The following is a 17,500-nucleotide window of genomic DNA, read 5'->3' as shown; positions in this document are numbered from 1 at the left end:
GTTAAGTGGCGGCCTGGATGTAGGGTTCCGGCAGTTTCGGGGAGAATGGACACATTGCATGTGCGGCTGAGTCCCCCTGCTGTCCACCTGAAACTATCACAACACTGTTAATTGGCTCTACTCCAATATAAAACAAAAAGTAAAAAAAAAAGTTTGTCAACTTTTTCAATATTTCTTAGCCCTTTGTATCTCTTTTGTGTCTAATTCTTTTACCCTTTTTTAGTGAAGTATAGTTTATTTGCAGTGTTGTTAGTTTCAAGTGTATAACATAGTGATTTCTCATTTTTATAAACTCCAGTTAAAACTATTATAAAATACTGGCTATATTCCCTGTGCTGTACATTACATCCTGGTGCCTTACTTTATACCTAATAGTTTGCACCTCTTAATCCCCTTCCCCAGTATTACCCCTCTTCCATACCCTCTCCCCACTGGTAGCCACTAGTTTGTTCTCTGTATCCGTGAGTCTTGTTTCTGTTTTGTTTCGTGATGTTCATTATTTTTTAGATACCATAGTAATAGTGAAGTTGTTGAGTTGTGTCTGACTCTTTGCAACCCCATGGATTGTAGCCCGCCAGGCTCCTCCATCTGTGGTATTTTCCAGGCAAGCATACTGGAGTGGGTTGTCATTTCCTTCTCCAGGGGATCTTCCCAACCCAGGTATTGAACCTGGGTCTCCCACACTGCAGGCAGACTCTTTACCATCTGAGCCACCAGGGAAGATCAAAATACAGCACCTGGTATTCCCAGGCGGTCTCCCATCCAAGTACTAACCAGGCCTGGCACTACTTAGCTTCCGAGATCAGACGAGATGGGATGTATTCAGAATAGTATGGCCATAGATACCATAGTATGTCTTTTTTTGTCTGACTTACTTCACAGCATTCTCCTGGTCCACGCATGTGGTTGGAAGTTCTTCATTTTTTATGGTTAAATAATATTCCACACCCACACCCATATCTTCTTTATCCATTCATCTGTTGATGGACACTTTGGCTGCTTCTATATCTTGGCAATTGTATATGGTGTTGCTATGAACATTGGGGCGCATGTGTCTTTCTGAATTGGAGTTGTCATTATCTTTGGCTAAATAGGGACTTGGGGCGCATGTATCTTTTTGAATTGGAGTTGTCATTATCTTTGGCTAAATAGGGACTTCCCTGGTGGCTCAGATGGTAAAGCGTCTGTCTACAATGTGGAAGACCCAGGTTTGATCCCTGGGTCGGGAAGATCCCCTGGAGAAGGAAATGGCAATCCACTCCAGTACCATTGCCTGGAAAATCCCAAGGACAGAGGAGTCTGGTAGGCTACAGTCCATGGGGTCGCAAAGAGTTGGACACGACTGAGAGACTTCACTTCACTTCACTTTGGCTAAATACCTAGGAATGGGACTGCTAAATCATATAGTTCTATTTTTAAAACATACTTCATATTCATAGCACTGCACCAATTTACATTCCCACTGACAGCACACCAGGGTTCCCTTTTCTTTACATCCTCACCAACGTTTACTATTGGTGGTCTTTTTGAGGATGGCCACTCTGACAGGTGCACGGTGGTATCTCACTGAGGCTTTGATTTGCGTTTCCCTGATGATCTGTTTACTTTCCTACGTGCAGTTGTCTTTACCCTGATTTGAAATGGCCTGAACTGGAGTCAACAGGTTGCTGATGTTGTCCCAGTTTGTGGTGTGACCCCTACTACTGTTTACAATGGCTTTCGGTTGAGATATAATAGACATTCGTTTTAGGAGCACATTAAGATAGACATTAGTTTTAGGAGTTTTAGGAACGATTCGGTATAAGCATAATCCTGTTTTTTGCTCTTCATAAATATTGTGGGGGTATTTTTTTAAAAAAACAAACAAGATTTGTGACAATCCCATGTTGAGCAATGCTATCGACATCATTTTTCCCCACAGCATTTGCGCATTTTATGTGTCTGTGTCACTGTGTGATACTTTTTGCAAAATTTCACACTTTTTGTTTTGTATTTTTAAATTAAGATACGTACCTTTTTTAGACATAATGCTATTATCACACAGTTAATAGACTATGGGTGCTTAGTCACTCAGTCCTGTTCGACTGTCTGCAACCCCATGGATTGTACCCCACCAGGCTCCTCTATCCATGGGATTCTCCAGGCAAGAATACTGCAGTGGGTTGCCATGCCCTTCTCCAGGGGATCTTCCCAACCCAGGGATCGAACCCAGGTCTCCCACACTGCAGGTGGATTCTTTACCAACTGAACCACCAGGAAATCCCACGAATACTGGAGTGGATAGCTATCCCTTCTCCAGGGGATCTTTCTGACCCAGGAATTGAACTGGGGTCTCCTGCATTGCAGGTGGATTCTTTACCAGCTGAGCTTTAATGTAAACATTTATGCAATGGAAAACCAAAAATTATCGAGAATTACTTTACTGGGGTGGTCTGAAACTGAACCTGTGGTACTGCTGACGTATGTCTGTTATTTGTCAATATTGTGAAACAATCACAAGTCCAGTTACAGCTAACATCCATCTCCATGCCTAGAAAAATTTCTTTGACAAAAGCAAGGTTTAAACCTTTTGTTGTCATAATTAGAAATCCTTTCTTTCATAGTGACATTCCTGGAAAGGTCTTTTCTGTAAAGTCTGTACTTTTCATGCTCACATTCTGATGTTTGTTTAAAACTTCAGTCTGGAATATATTTGTATGTGGTGTGTGAATTAAGAATCTAGCTCCTGATAAACAGATGGTCCTTGTTCCAACAATCCACGCTTTCCCTGATTTGAATACCAAACTTCACACGTTCCTCAAACACCATCTGCCTTTTAAGTGGGAGAGGACAGTTATAATCATAAAACCAGAGGAGGACAGCCTCACCCCTACTCTCAGTGAAAGAAACACTGGCCACGCTGGTGGCACCTCATCCGAGGAGGTGTGCGATTCTCAACCATCTCTCTACACTTGCAAGAGGGGGTACAGAGAGCAACCTGATCCTCCTGAGCTGGATTTAGTGAGGGGGGAGGTGGAAGGAGCATGCATTTTCTACTTTCCCCAGGCAGACTCCACGGCACCTGAAAGTGATGATCTTGTGTAAAATAATCAGAGAGCAGGATAAATACAACTCTGGTGCTCTGGCATCCCTAACAGCTTTAATGTGGGGTAGAACCACATAATAATAGTACCTGGTATGCATGGCATCATCCTTATAAACAGCAAACCAAGTTTTATTTAGAGTCAGTGTTGGTGAGAATCTTACAGCATCATCATCTTTAAATAAGTGACAACAGCTAGACCCCAAGAGGGTGGTTCTTGACTTTCAGTGATTTTCCCTGCTTGCTTAAGGGATTTAAAATAATTCATTCTCCTGGAAAAGAGCTCTAATAGTAAGTCACTAGAATCATAAGAACAATGAAAAGGATTATCCTCGTCACTGTCTCCTAGCAGCTATCCTTTGAGAGCTTTTTATACAACAACTCTACATAAAATACATCTATACTGGGAAGTCCTCCCGAAATATGCTCGTGTCCCCAAGTGAGAAATCTGAGCCTTTGGAGAGGCTTAGCAATGAACGTAAGATCAGGACACCAGGGGAATGCGGCAATCCCAAGGTGTCCACCAATAGTCAATGCCGGCCAAGTTCATTCTCTTTCTGCTCCTCTTCCTTTTCCCACGAGGTGATGGAACTGTCTTTGATGTAACTGATGAAAGGTTGAAACTAAAACAGTGACACAAAACATTCAACTACTAAACTAGTCAAATTAAAAAAAAAAAAAAAATGGTGAAGCCGGTACTCTTTTGTGTTGTCAGTCATGCTTAAAAGGGATATGAAGCTTTTGGAAAACAATTTGCTGAGCGAAGTGGTGACAAATATGCACGCGTTTTGATTTGTTTATACTACTTACAAGAATCCATCACAGGGGACTTCCCTGGTGGCCCAGTGGTTGAGAATCTGCCTACCAATGAGGGGGACAGGGGTTCGATCCCTGGCCCAGGAACTTAGATCCCACATGCCACAGGGCAATCTCACATGTCACAACCATCGAGGCTGTGCTCTCTAGAGCTTGTGATCTGCAATGAGAAGCCACCGCAGCAAGAAACCACAACCAGAGAGCGGCCCCACTCACTGCAACTAAAGAAAGCCCAAGTGCAGAGACGAACACCCAGCACAGCCAATATACTAATTAACTAAAGAAAAGCATCTATCACAAAAAATTCCCTAACCCCTGAAGGTATTCGTTGTAGAGATGTTCATCACAGGATCATGTGTGAATGTGATACAGAAGTACCACAAATATACAAGAGGAGTAGTTAAATGCTGCTGCATATGTTAAGTGTAATAGCCATTATAAGTGATTGCTTGTGTTAGATGACAGCAGGATATAATGTTATCTACATTTTATTTCAAATCACAAATTTAAAAATACTAAAGGGTGATTTCTAAACCTTTACAGGCTAAACATTTTAGAACTTAGCAAACTGCTATAATTCAAGTCAAGGGATTACTGTACACAAACGAAAAGATATGAAGTTGCTCAGTTTTCATCTCCACCACAGTTTGTTGCTTTAAAAAAAGAAAACTATCTGAGAGCCATAAGATTTAATGTTCAGAGGAGCATGTCTGTATGCGGAGGCAATGTCTTCTGTACAATGTACAAGATGACATTGCAAGCAGAATAGAAAGACAATGTGCTTTGCCATCACAGGCTTAGAGAGCAGGGAGAAGCCTTAGGGATCAATCATTTCAATTACACATAAAAGAAAACTAGTATTAAGAGGTTACATGATCCATCCAAAAAGTCACTGCTGTTAGGACACTACTTCTGAGCATCTGGACTTCCCTGGTGGCTTAGATGGTAAAGAATCTGCCTGCAATGCGGGAGACCTAGGTTCAATTCCTGGGTTGGGAAGATCCTCTGGAGAAGGGAAAGGCTACCCACTCCAGTATTCCTGCCTGGAGAATTCCATGGACAGAGGAGCCTGGCGGGCTACAGTCCATGGGGTTGCAGAGTCGGATGTGACTGGGCAATAACACTTCACTTTTCTCAGTTTCTAAGCTGCTCTTCCAAAAGCCAACACACTGTGCTTTTCCTGAGCAGGCTCACCATAATACTCAGTCAGTTTTAAATAATGATGACCACTAACCACCAGCAGAGAAGCCCGGAAAAGTCAAGTTTATGACTTTTGGAAAATACGTGCTCATACTCAAAATCTAGATTAAATCACAGTGCTGACCCCTTAAAATACAGCTTCTGCCACTGCAATTATTAGAGCAGGGTTAACTGAAGGCAGGCGTTCTCAAACTCTGTCCTATGCCCTATTTCTAATCCATGGTTTAGAGGCTTTGCCAGACAAAACCATGGTGTGATTTATACTGTCCATTTCTTTTCTCAGTCAGTTGTTAATTTGCCATTGTGATGACCTTCCCTATCAAGGGTCACTGTTACATTAAGTGTCAGTGATAGGCTTTGGAAACAAGACATCACAGTTCTCCCACAATGTGACAAGGGAAAATGCCTAACGCTAATAGTTTTTCCACATGTAGAAAGGCGATATATATTGGAGGGTTTTTTTTATTGCTATGCCTATGAAAACAAATATCCTTTACAATGCTTTATATTTTTATTTATTCTGGGCTGTGCTGGGTCTTCGTTACTGTGAGGGCTTTTCTCTAGTTGTGGGGAGCCGGGGCTACTCTACTTGTGGTGTGTGGGCTTCTCACTGCAGTGGCTTCTCTTGCAGCGACGCATAGGCAATAGAGAGTGCGGGCTTCAGTACTGGTGGTGCACGAGCTCAGGAGTTGCAGTTCCCAGAGCACAGGCTCAGTAGTTGTGGCACACAGGCTTAGTTGCTCCGTGGCATGTGGGATCTTTCCAACCAAAGGATCGAACCCGTGTCTCCTGCACTGACCACTGAGAATCTCCTGATTCTGTACCACTGAGCCACCAGGGAAGCCCTACAATACCTTATGTAATCACTGACTTGAGACATAAATTAAGACTGCCTTTCCAAGCTGCACAGAGCAGGCATATTAGACTTGTTTAACTAGTTCCTTCACTGTGACCAGTATCAATAGCAGCTCCCAAAGCACAGAGATGTCACACAACAAATACTTCCCAAAAGAACTGCAAAATTTGTATTTTGAAAACTACCAAAAAGTTGTTGAAAGAAACGAAAGGAGACGTAACTAAAAGGGGGGGGGGCACCCCATATTCATGAATCAAAATACTGAATATTGTAAAGCTGGCCAATGCTCCAGAAACGCATCTACAGATTCAATGTAATATCTATCAAAATCCTAACCAACTTCTTTACTGAAATAGACAAGCTGACACCAATGTTCACATGGAAATTCAAGAGACTCAGAACAGTCAAAATAATCTTGAAAAAAGCACAAGTTGAAGGATGTGCACTTTCTGATTTCAGAACTCATCACACCACAGTAAGCAAGACAACGTGGTACTGATGGGGATCGGCACGTAGATCCATGTGTGACCCCATGGACTGTAGCCCGCCAGGCTCCTCTGTCCATGGGATTCTCCAGGCAAGAATACTGGAGTGGGTTGCCATGCCCTCCTCCAAGGGATCTTCCCAACCCAGGGATCGAACCTGGGTCTCCAGCATTGCAGGCAGATTCTTTACCATCTGGGCCACCACGGAAGCCTATGGGATAGCTTAGAGAGCCCAGAAACAAATCCTCATGTTCACAGCGAACCGTTTTCAACAAAGGTGCCAAGATACTTCAGTGGAGGAAAGAGCAGTGTTTTCCATAAACGGTGCTGGAACAACTGGAAATCTACATGCAAAAGAATTAAGTTGGATCCCCCTACTTCATATCATATACAGAAATTAACTCAAATTAACTCAAAAATGCAACAAAGTATAAGAGCTGAAAGTGTAAAATGCTCAGAAGAACACATGGGTATAGGTCTTCATGACCTTGTACAAGCAATGGCTTCGTGGACATAATGCCAAATGGATAAGCAACATAAGAAGAAACATAAACTGGATCTCATGAAAATTAAAAATGTGCCTCAAAGGGTGTTATCAAGAAAATGAAAAGACAGGGACATCCTGGTGGTGCAGTGGTTAAGACTCCACACTCCCAACACAGGGGGTCCAGGGTTAATTCCTAGACAGAGAACTAGTTCCCACACATCATAACCAAGTCCTGGCACAGCCAAAGAAATATTAAGAACGAACGAAAGAAAGAAAATGAAAACACAACCTACAGAATGGGAGAAAATGATTTCACAAGATTTCATCTATGTGATAAGAGCCTAATATTCAGAATACACAAAGAACTCCTACACCTCAATAATAATAATACAAATAATTTTTAAATGGGCAAAGGACTTGAATAAGTGGTTCCCCAAAGAAGATATATGAATGGCTCATAAGCTTCTGAAAGATGCTCAACATCTGAGTAGCCATCAGGGAAATGCAAATTGAAACCACAATGAAATACCAGTTCATACCCACTAGAATAGGGCTTCCCTGGTATCTCAGATGGTAAAGAATCTGCCAACAACACAGGAGACCCGGGTTCAATCCCTGGGTTGGGAAGATTCCCTGGAGGAGGAAATGGCAATGCACTTGAGTATTCTTATCTGGAGAATCCCATGGACAGGATCCCGGTGGGCTATAGTCCATGGGGTCACAAATGGTCAGATACAACTGAGCAACTAACACTAGATCTAGACTAGACCCACGAGCTATAATAAAAATTAAAAAAAAAAAAAAGCGGACAAAAACATGTGTTCACACTACTGTATATAAAAGAGATAACTCATTCCTACTGTGTAGCACAGGGAACCCTACTCAATACTCGTTAATCACCTATATGGCAACAGAACCTAAGACAGAGTGGATATATGTATAACTGAATCACTTTGCTGTACAGCAGAAACTAACACAGCATTGTGAATCAACTGTAGTCTGATAAAAATGAGTTAAAAACAAACAAAAGCAAGTGTTGACAAAGATGTGGAAAAGCTCATGGAACTGTAGAACAGTGCAGCCACTTTGGAAGACACTTGGGAAGTTTCCCAGTTAAACGCAGAATTATCACCTCGCTTTCAGATAAAAGTTATCTGATTTAACATGTAGTCACTCTGTAGCGTGTTGGGCTTCCCTGGTGGCTCAGGTGGTAAAGAATCCACCTGCAATATTTTACCTTCTAAATCCTAGGATGTGCTGGAAATTTAAAATGAAAGAAAATAAAAATCTCATTGTGTACAGACGAGTTTCCTTTGGGCTTTAAAAATTGGTTTGGTAAACATGTATATTCAAACTCGGGCTCTTGGAAGCCTTTAGAATTTAAACTGCTCTGCATGGCTGGGTCCTCTCTAGCTCTATAGTAAGTGAGAGCCTGTAACAGGTAAGCTTGTAACTTGCCTGCCTGACTAAGCTGAGGAAACCAAGCACGCCTCAGGAGCATCAAGTTATTCCATATGTAAGGTTATCCATCCCATTTTCTTTAATATACAGTGGGTTGGGGTGAGGGGTGTCCACAAATTTATACCTCCTATTCAGGCTTGTCTCACTACATCATAGCCTTTAACTAGGAACCAGCAATGCTCCTTCCTAAAATTTATTGCAGTTGTGATTGTATATTTATTTGTGCAATCCTTCAACTTTCCTGGAACCTTTCTGAAGACAAAACCCTTACTCATTTGGGGCTCACCTTTATATCCATAGCTCCCAGAGCTATCATGAAGCATGATAATCTGTAATCAGTGTGTCATAGTAATACCCTTCTGCCTCTGCCATTTGATTTGCTGTTGTAATCCTCAATGGACTCAGAAGCCATAAAACTGTCTTATATCCACATATTAAGGAGGAGAATTTAAGTAGTGGACAGGGACCTAACCAGCTATAGATAAAACATGGAAACTGTAATGAGTACAGTTTATAAAATCTTCTCTGGCTTCAAGAGACCAAGTTTTTAAAGTCCCAGTTGATGTTCAAAGGTTCAGAGACAGTCTTAGAGATAGGTGTTGATTTTTTTCCATAGAAGTGTGAAAAGGAAAAGAAAAATGTTAACTGCTTGATACTATTAAACCTGATCACAAGATTATTTAACCATTAAAGACTATCCATTTTACAATCACGTATTTCTTAGAAAAAGTATATTCTCCATATCTCCACATGTTGAATAATAAATATGCTCCACATTTGGAAAAAAAGCATTACTTAAAAAAGCAAATTATCTGTGATTAATAAACCATCCTTCTGCATCAGAAGGCTTAGCAACTATGTTCACCAAGTCTTAACCCTATGCCAGCCAACGTCACAAGCAGTTATGTTTATGCCACAAAACAAAGTATGTTTATAAGCAACTAGTGAAAAATCACTGTGAATACACTTAAGTACTTGATAATGTAACTTTATAAAATGATTCTTTTCTTCTATCTGTATTTAAAGTGGTCACTTACCTGTATTCAAGGCTGTAAATAGACTTTTTCTTGAAGGATCTAAAATATAAGAGAAATATTAGATACACATTTTACAGGAAATATTACACAATAAACCATTTTACAAATAAAGCTCCCCCTCTCAAGCATAAAAAGACATTCCAAATAAGATCAAAATGGTAGTTTAATGGTTTAATGGTGATATTATTCATTGTCACCAATTAAATATGTTAGGACAAACCACAGTGTTTTTTCAATTCAAGAACTGCTGAAATTCAAATTCAACAGTACTGAATTTACACGTGTCTTACATACTTTATGCTATTCCACCACTTACAGATCAGGAAAAGGGCCAGACTTTATGAAAGAAAGTCTCTTCCTTCAAATGGATATGATATAAAATTGTTAGCAGGGGAATTCTTTCACAATGTATATATGCATTAAATCAAATTTATTATAATTTTCATTGTCAATTATACACCCATAAAGCTGAAAAACAAATATAACCAGGAGTCGTGACAGGCACAGAGCTACAAAAGTCAGTCACGAGGAGATCATGAGCACGTTTTCCTGACATTATAGAGTCATTTCTAGGGCAAAGCACCAGCAGATCAGTAAGAACAGTTGCCACATTCTATCCATGGAATTTTACAGAGACGATAATCTCTCAAAATATGTGGCTGTTGTAAATGGAAAGCATTGATTTCCACTCAAGTAAAACCTCTGTGATACAAAAGCTCATAAATTCAATAAAAGGGCATTTTAGAATACTGAGGTTCTCTGTTCTGTAAAGGTATCCGAGGAATCAAGCTATTCTTACTCTGCAAGTGGCCTTAGTCTCAAAGTTAGACATTTTCTTTCCAGGTACCAGTGTGTGTGCAGATCACGAGGCTTTATCATCCATCAATAAAAAACACAGATTTCATAAACTGATGTCATCCCATCAAGGGGTCTTTTGATGCCTCAGAAGTTTATTTAAGACCTTGGAGAGATGAGAACCTGTTGGCACTTGGAAGAATCTTTCTGCCAGTATCTGTACCTATTCTCTCTTGAATTCAATAGAAAAGAAAAAATGTTGGTAAATACTAATAGGTAATCAGCCTCAAGTTACCACAGGAACCTTCACATACATACATCTTTCTCTCTCTCTCTCTCTCTCTCTCTCTCTCTCTCACACACACACACACACATACACACATGTTGAGAAGGACGCAGAGCAACAGACACACTGCTTTGAGAGACTAACACCTTTCTGGAACGTTATTTAATGACATAATAACAAGTTCCCAAAGATTCATACAGTTTAACTCAGTGATCCCTCTTGTAGGGAAACCTCACGGATGTAACTAGAATCTGAAGCAATGAACAATGTTCACCTTCAAAGATGTTCATCCCAGTATAAGGTGCCACAGTGAAAGTCAGAAATTGTGTTCAGGAACCACAGAATTAGAAAACAGGAGACACTTTCATAGTCATTTAAAATGAAGATGCTCTCATGACATACTACTAAGTTAATAAAAAACAGCACAGCACAAGAGAGTGTACATACCATGCTCTGAGTTTTCTTGAAACAAAAGGAAAATGATTACACATGCAAAAGAAACGAACAGGAGGAAATGGAGCGGTTATTCGTGGTCGATGGGATGAAGGAGAACTGTGTAACTTTCTGTGTTTTTTAATCTCTCTAATATAAATATGCCTCACGTATGACCGCTCAAGCTTCTCATTCACAATTATGCTTTCAGCTAAACAATCTTTCAGTTCACTGAATAACAACTGTTAATGTGCTTCAGCTCCACTGTGATAAAGCTGCAAGAGAACATTCCATATAAGCAGTGGTCCCCCAACCTTTCTGGCACCAGCAACTGGTTTCATGGAAGACAATTTTTCCATAGACCTGGGGGCAGGGTGGCGGGTTGTTGAGGGGTGGAGAGGTGGTTTGGGGATGATTAAAGTGCATTACTTTTATTGTCTCTTTATTTCTATTATCATTACATCAGCTCCACCTCAGATCATCAGGCATTAGATTCCAGAGGCTGGTGACCCCAGAAGTATATACCACTTATGTTGTAAACCTGAAGATTAACCTTCATAGTTGCAGCAATTACAAAGTGAGTGATTCATAAAAGAGATAAATAAAGCGGTGGGGTGGCGGGGGTGAGGATAACATGGTTGGACCCAAAGTATGAAGTAAACCATGCATTTCTATGCCATTACTATAGATCGCCACTTTCACATAATTTAACTCTGGAAGTTTTATTTCTTATCACCTTATAGCTTTTCTCTATCTGCTGATTTCTGTGTATCAAGTTTTAGCTACAGAACCAGCAGACTCTCAGAACAAGAAGAGCTTCCCTCAGTATAAAATCTGTTATGGCTTTATTTCTCAGACTTTTTGTAAATAAAAGTCCGATACACTGTGAAGCTGTCAACATTTTAACCTCCTACAAGCCAAGGATTTGAAAAGCCTCATCTTCCTCTTCTCTTCACCAGGAGGTCCCATACCTTTTGGAGGAGTTTTCAGAAAGTGCGTGTGACCTCTGGGTACCAAGGGCTTCAGATATAGGGATGCTGAGGAGCCATTTTGAAATGCTGGTTTTGGAGGTTTTTCCTCATATTTGATGACAGCGGCATTACCAGCTAGAATAGAACAGAAAAGTGCATTTCAGTTGACTGATAACCACAGTATGACTCTTCCGTGACCTATCTGTCCCCCTTGAATTAGCAGGTGTTCACTAAGCACCTACACCACCTGCTGGTCGTTACTGGGTGGTGGGGATACAAAGACAGACAACAGGTAGTTCCTGTTCACGGGGATGCAGGGTAAGATGTAACCAGGGTGATCACACATCCTGGCACAGCCCAAGTTCATGCCTCAGGTCCAGGGCAGCTGTCATCCCACATGAAACCTGGGAGGTGTTTTGGTATCCTCGGGGGTTCTGGAACCAATCCCCCATGGTACCGAGGGATGAGTATTATCCTCAAGCTCATCTGTAGCTGTGAAGATGAGATCAGGTTCTGACCCTTCTCCGCTGCCGCAAGAAGCTAAAGCTCCAACATCTGCCCTAGAACAAAGGTGCCTAAGCCTCAGAATTGAAACAGAAAATGGAATTCCACCTAAATAATAAAAGCATCTCCTGTATTCCATGCAAACCTTTCTTCTCTCACTCACACAGGAATTAACTCGGGGTTGGGGGCGGGGGGACGTTTCCAGGCGTTAAAGGAACTGAATAAAGGACTTTTGGAGCAAATTTGAGACTAGCCACCTGTGCTTAGACTATGCTGTAATTCTGAGTCCATGACAGTTAACTAGCAAAAGGGGGCTCCTGCAGAACCAGACCTACACTATTTCCTAGGAGGAGGTCAGAGTGAAGGTGACCAAATACTCTATTCTAGGTCTGATATGTCAATGGTCCTGGAAAGGATGTCTGCTATTTTGCTAGTCTCTGATTTTGCTTCTCTGTCTTCACTGGGACCCTAAAGGCAATTTTGGCATTATCAAAAGACAGTGACATTTGGAAATAAAAACACACCTTTAAAAAAATCGATAATTTGTAACTCGATTGTCTACCAGAATGAAAATCTGATACCATGGAGTAACCTGTAGACAAAGCCTTCAACAGATGCCTTGCTTACTTGTATTTCTTCTTTTGCACAGTAATGACTGGAGCCCCGGGCAATGAAAAACTAAGTATCTTTCAGTTACATGAGACAACTGTGTAGAGTGTATGTTTATGTAGGTTCTCCCTAAATGAGAAATTTCTCTTCATATTCATAGCTTCCCACTGGATTGAAAAAAAAAAAACCCAAATCTTCTATTGTATCCTTAAGGTTTATAAGGAGCAGGGGAAGAGGCAAGCGAAACGAAGAAGCAGGGTCTATTTCCTGTGCTCTGAATTCAATAAGAATGCATTTTCACACTGCATTTTTGGGAAAGGTGCACTGGGCCCGTAATGAGGTCCCATGAAACAGTGTTCCCAGCTCTGATACGGCTGAGAGGACTATGGAAACTTTAGGAACATAACCAGCACCCCCATCACTTACTGCACTGTTTCTGGCTGAGTGTTATCTACATTTCAGAATCACGCTAAATGTCCAAAACCTTAAAGGAAAGGTTTGGAAACAATAGTATCGGCATGTAAAGATAACACAAAAAGCTGTTTCAGAGACTTGCCTGGGTGGCTCAGTGGTAAAAATCCACCTGCCAAGGCAGGAGTCACAGGTTTGATCCCTGATCCAGGAAGATCCCACCTTCTGCAGAGCAACTAAGTCTGTGCATCACCCCTCCTGAGCCTGTGCTCCGCAGCCTGAGAGCCACGACTCCTGAAGCCTGTGCTCCTAACAAGAGAAGCCACTGCACTGAGAAGCCTCCGAGGCCAAAACCAAACAGTAGACCCCACTCACTCCAACTAGAGAAAGCACCTGCGGTGACGAAGACCCAATGCAGCCAAAAATAACACATAAAATTACATATATCAAAAAGGCCGTTTCCAATTTTAGTAAGTGGTAATAAAAACAGAGAGAAGAGCAGCAGCAGTGACCTAATTAAAAGGCATCAGTATGTCCTTTCATTCTGAAATTCTCTTCTTAGTTCTCCAGAAATGAATAATCTTTGAAAAAGTTCACTGTCCAGGAGCTCGGCTCCTACAAGGAATTTTAACAGCGCTGGCTTGGCTCTTGCTGAGAGGTTACCATGTTACACATAATGCTCAAGAGTGTACACAACGCACTTTGCCCTTTTCTCTCCACATCCCAGAAGGGGGAAAAGAAATCAAAAGAAAAATACTTAGAAAGTTTTATAGTTTTTTCAATTCCCATAAAAGTTAACCTTTTTATCCATTTCCATACAAAGCCCCAGCATGTTTATGTCACCATATACTTACTGGGCTGGAGGTCTGATCATTCACAACCTGGTTTCCAGGCTTAATTTCCCCCTTTGCCAACCCAGACTGGACTTTTTAATCATTTGTTTCAAAATAATTTCAACACCCAATTCTAACCATCCAATTCCATTCTAATTATTAACACTTACAATCACAAAGGTCTTTATCACCAATCTTGATCCCTTTCTTCACTTCACACTTCTGCAAAGGGATGAGATGTCAACCCTATTTACTAATATTTATAAATTTGAAGACAGAAATTTTTGCCTAGGCTAAACTGTCCAGCTCTACAAGAGTCCTGAAGGATGTCACACTTGAACCTGGTGAAGACTTGCCATCACTCTGCCCTGATCAATGTCAAGTCCCCCCTACAGGGAGCCATCTGTTTGTTCTTCCTGTGCCCAGGTAACGCTTAATATCAGGCCCAATCTACATAGTCTTCCCTCCCGCTGACAAGTTTCTGTCTATTTCCTATCCTTTCCAATTCCCTTATTCCCTAGAACGTGGAGACTGCCGCTGCTGCTGCTGCTAAGTCACTTCAGTAGTGTCCAACTCTGTGCGACCCCATAGACGGCAGCCCACCAAGCTCCCCCGTCCCTGGGATTCTCCAGGCAAGAACACTGGAGTGGGTTGCCATTTCCTTCTCCAATGCATGAGAGAAGTGAAAGTGAAGTCGCTTAGTCGTGTCCGACCCTCAGCGACCCCATGGACTGCAACCCACCAGGCTCCTCCGTCCATGGGATTTTCCAGGCAAGAGTACTGGAGTGGGGTGCCATAGAGTTTTCCAAAGCTGACAGGGAGCTAATGTAAATGTTAAACACTAAAGATATGACTACTATAAAGTTCAACATAACTTTTTAAAGAACTGATGGGGAGTGACTTCATAGTCTTAAAGAAACAAAACCAAAGTGTCATAGAGCATGTCTTTTAGAATTTCATATAAAATGGATATTGGGTTTCAATCAACATTTCCACCTATACTAAATCAAAATCTATGAAGGGAAGTGAATGACGTTATTGGTATCAACCATGTATTACAACAATCTGGATCTGAGTCTGCCTTTTCTTGACACATTTTGAAAGCTATATTCAGCAGCAAATAAGTTGCCTATTCAAATTTTGAAAAATTGAATTTAACTTACAGACATATTATAAATTCATATGATAGTAAATCCACATGTTTTATTTCTAAGTTTTGAACATAAAGACTTTCAGTTTCCAAAGGACTCGGTAAGAGGATTTGTCATGAAAGCAAAAGTCTTTTCTCACGAGGGACAATATTCCCAACTCAGTCATGTGCAGAACAGGAGGTGCTGGGGGCCAGGTGTCTCACCGCCACCCTGGAGGCTCAGTCCTGCCGGCATGCGATCGCATCAGTGTTAACACATGAGGGTCAACATTCCCTACGACAAGGATAAAAATGAGCTTGACTTGGGGTACAAACACACACACACACACACACACACACATATATATATACACATATGCACACACTCATATAAACACACACTTCCATTTTTATGTGACATATATAAACTCACACACATATATGCACATATGCACACACATAAACACATACACTTCCATTTTTATATGACATATATAAACACACACACACACACATACACATATGCACACACTCACAGACACACACATCTCTCTCTCTCTGATCATCTACTATACATGCCCCCTTCATTCTCTCCCATGTTACTAATGTGCTGACCTGTGACCAACACTTACACATCCCTCAGTTCTCTAAAGCTCTCCTCTAAGCTGGCCTGTCGCTTTCCAGTAAACCCCAACTGGAAGGACGACCTTTATTACAAGGCATGATGCCTTGAGAATATTTCTCCTGCCTTCTATTTCAGCTGGGCAGCCGGCTGGGTATGCTAAGAATGTCTGCATTTCCTCTCGCCTAGAGTTATTATGTCCCAGTGATAAACCCTTCAGCGGCACAAGTTCCAACAGAATGACGGAAGCACCTTAGTGTCGAGGAAGGGAATGGAGCCTGTACTATCTGAATCCTGGTCCTGACTGGGCCACTGCCCAGCTGTGCTGAATCGTGTCACCTGTCTACGCAGGAGAGGGTCTGAACCCCTAGTGTGCAGACAGCGCAGACCCCCACTAACGGGCGCAGGGTCCCTCTGAGGCCAAACACCCAGTGGGAATTCTCCCCAGTACGGTGCTCCAGGAGACACAGCCACTCCGTGACAGCTGGTTTGTAGACTCGACGTGTGAGGTCCCACGAGTGATCGCCCGTGCCTCAGCCAGGTCTAATACACACTGTTTTAGAACTGCCCCCATGTTGTTGTCAGCCCTGGTCTTAGCTGCCCTGATTATGCCAGAGTAACAGATGCTCGTGAATCCTTCATTTCCCCACACGCAGAATGTGGTTCAAGTGAAATGACAGAGATGACCGAGTCTACAGATAAAATGAAGAGATTTCCAGAGAAGTCCAAGCACAAGGAAAAAGATTTCCCTGCTAGAGAAAGGCTTCCACTGTTTCAAACTGTTATTTGAGAACTAACACTTCACACCACACTCTAGCGCCTGCTCCACGTTAGTTTTTGTTTTTGTTTAAAAAACATGTATATACACACGGAGCCAACCTTCTGCTTGTTTTCCGAACTTTCGATGAATCAGCTCAACACTTCCCACTGCGCCAGATCCTCTGCCCACCTGGCTTCGAATCAAATCACGACTTAACGTCCAAGCTCTCAAATTCCAAACGCAAAATCACCCAACCCTGTACTAACAGGAAGGTCTCAGACACAGTTCAGAAAAGAATGAAGACAAAACACCAGTCTAGATGATAGTATTTTCTTATTCAATTGTCCATTCGGATGTGCTTAAGTACTGGGTATGTGCTGGAACACGGGGCCAATGTATGTACCACCTGCCTTTCACCGCCTGCCTCACCTCAGGCAGGCTTCAGTGGTCAAACCCACGCTGGACTTGCTCTGAACCTGGAAGCAGCTGGGAAAACTTTCACTGCTGTCCGGGTGATTCTCACCAACTGACCTGTATTGGCAGGTGACACAATACCCACTTGCCATTCAGCAATGAGGACGGGACTGAAGGCGAGTGAGACAGATCCTTCTCTCCATCACCTTGATCCCTGCTCCAAACACCCTTCTTCCAAGCTATTAGGTACCATTTTATCATCATGAGGAAAACTAAAGGTAGGCAGAAGCCTTTGCCACCGAAAGGATTT

At 41.8% G+C, this 17,500-nt stretch overlaps 1 protein-coding gene and 1 pseudogene across 7 annotated transcripts in view; both read right to left on the bottom strand.

Moving 5' to 3' along the window:
- The window catches only part of MTUS1 (microtubule associated scaffold protein 1), a 187,219-nt gene that overhangs the window by 69,814 nt on the left and 99,905 nt on the right, over window positions 1–17,500 (bottom strand). For all 7 annotated transcript variants that reach the window (XM_070781593.1, XM_070781596.1, XM_070781595.1 and 4 more), the window contains 2 exons: window positions 11,909–12,043; window positions 9,425–9,463 (listed from right to left, as the gene is read on the bottom strand). In XM_070781593.1, coding sequence (XP_070637694.1) covers window positions 9,425–9,463; window positions 11,909–12,043 — 174 coding nt within the window. The remainder of the gene's footprint in view (window positions 1–9,424; window positions 9,464–11,908; window positions 12,044–17,500) is intronic.
- LOC139180257 (5S ribosomal RNA) lies at window positions 726–844 on the bottom strand (annotated as a pseudogene).

Source organism: Bos indicus, chromosome 27 (assembly GCF_029378745.1).
Source record: "Bos indicus isolate NIAB-ARS_2022 breed Sahiwal x Tharparkar chromosome 27, NIAB-ARS_B.indTharparkar_mat_pri_1.0, whole genome shotgun sequence".
In the NCBI taxonomy this organism is placed as follows: domain Eukaryota; kingdom Metazoa; phylum Chordata; class Mammalia; order Artiodactyla; family Bovidae; genus Bos; species Bos indicus.
The sequence above is the reverse complement of the archived record's forward strand: the minus strand, read 5'-3'. Positions and strand labels throughout refer to the sequence as shown.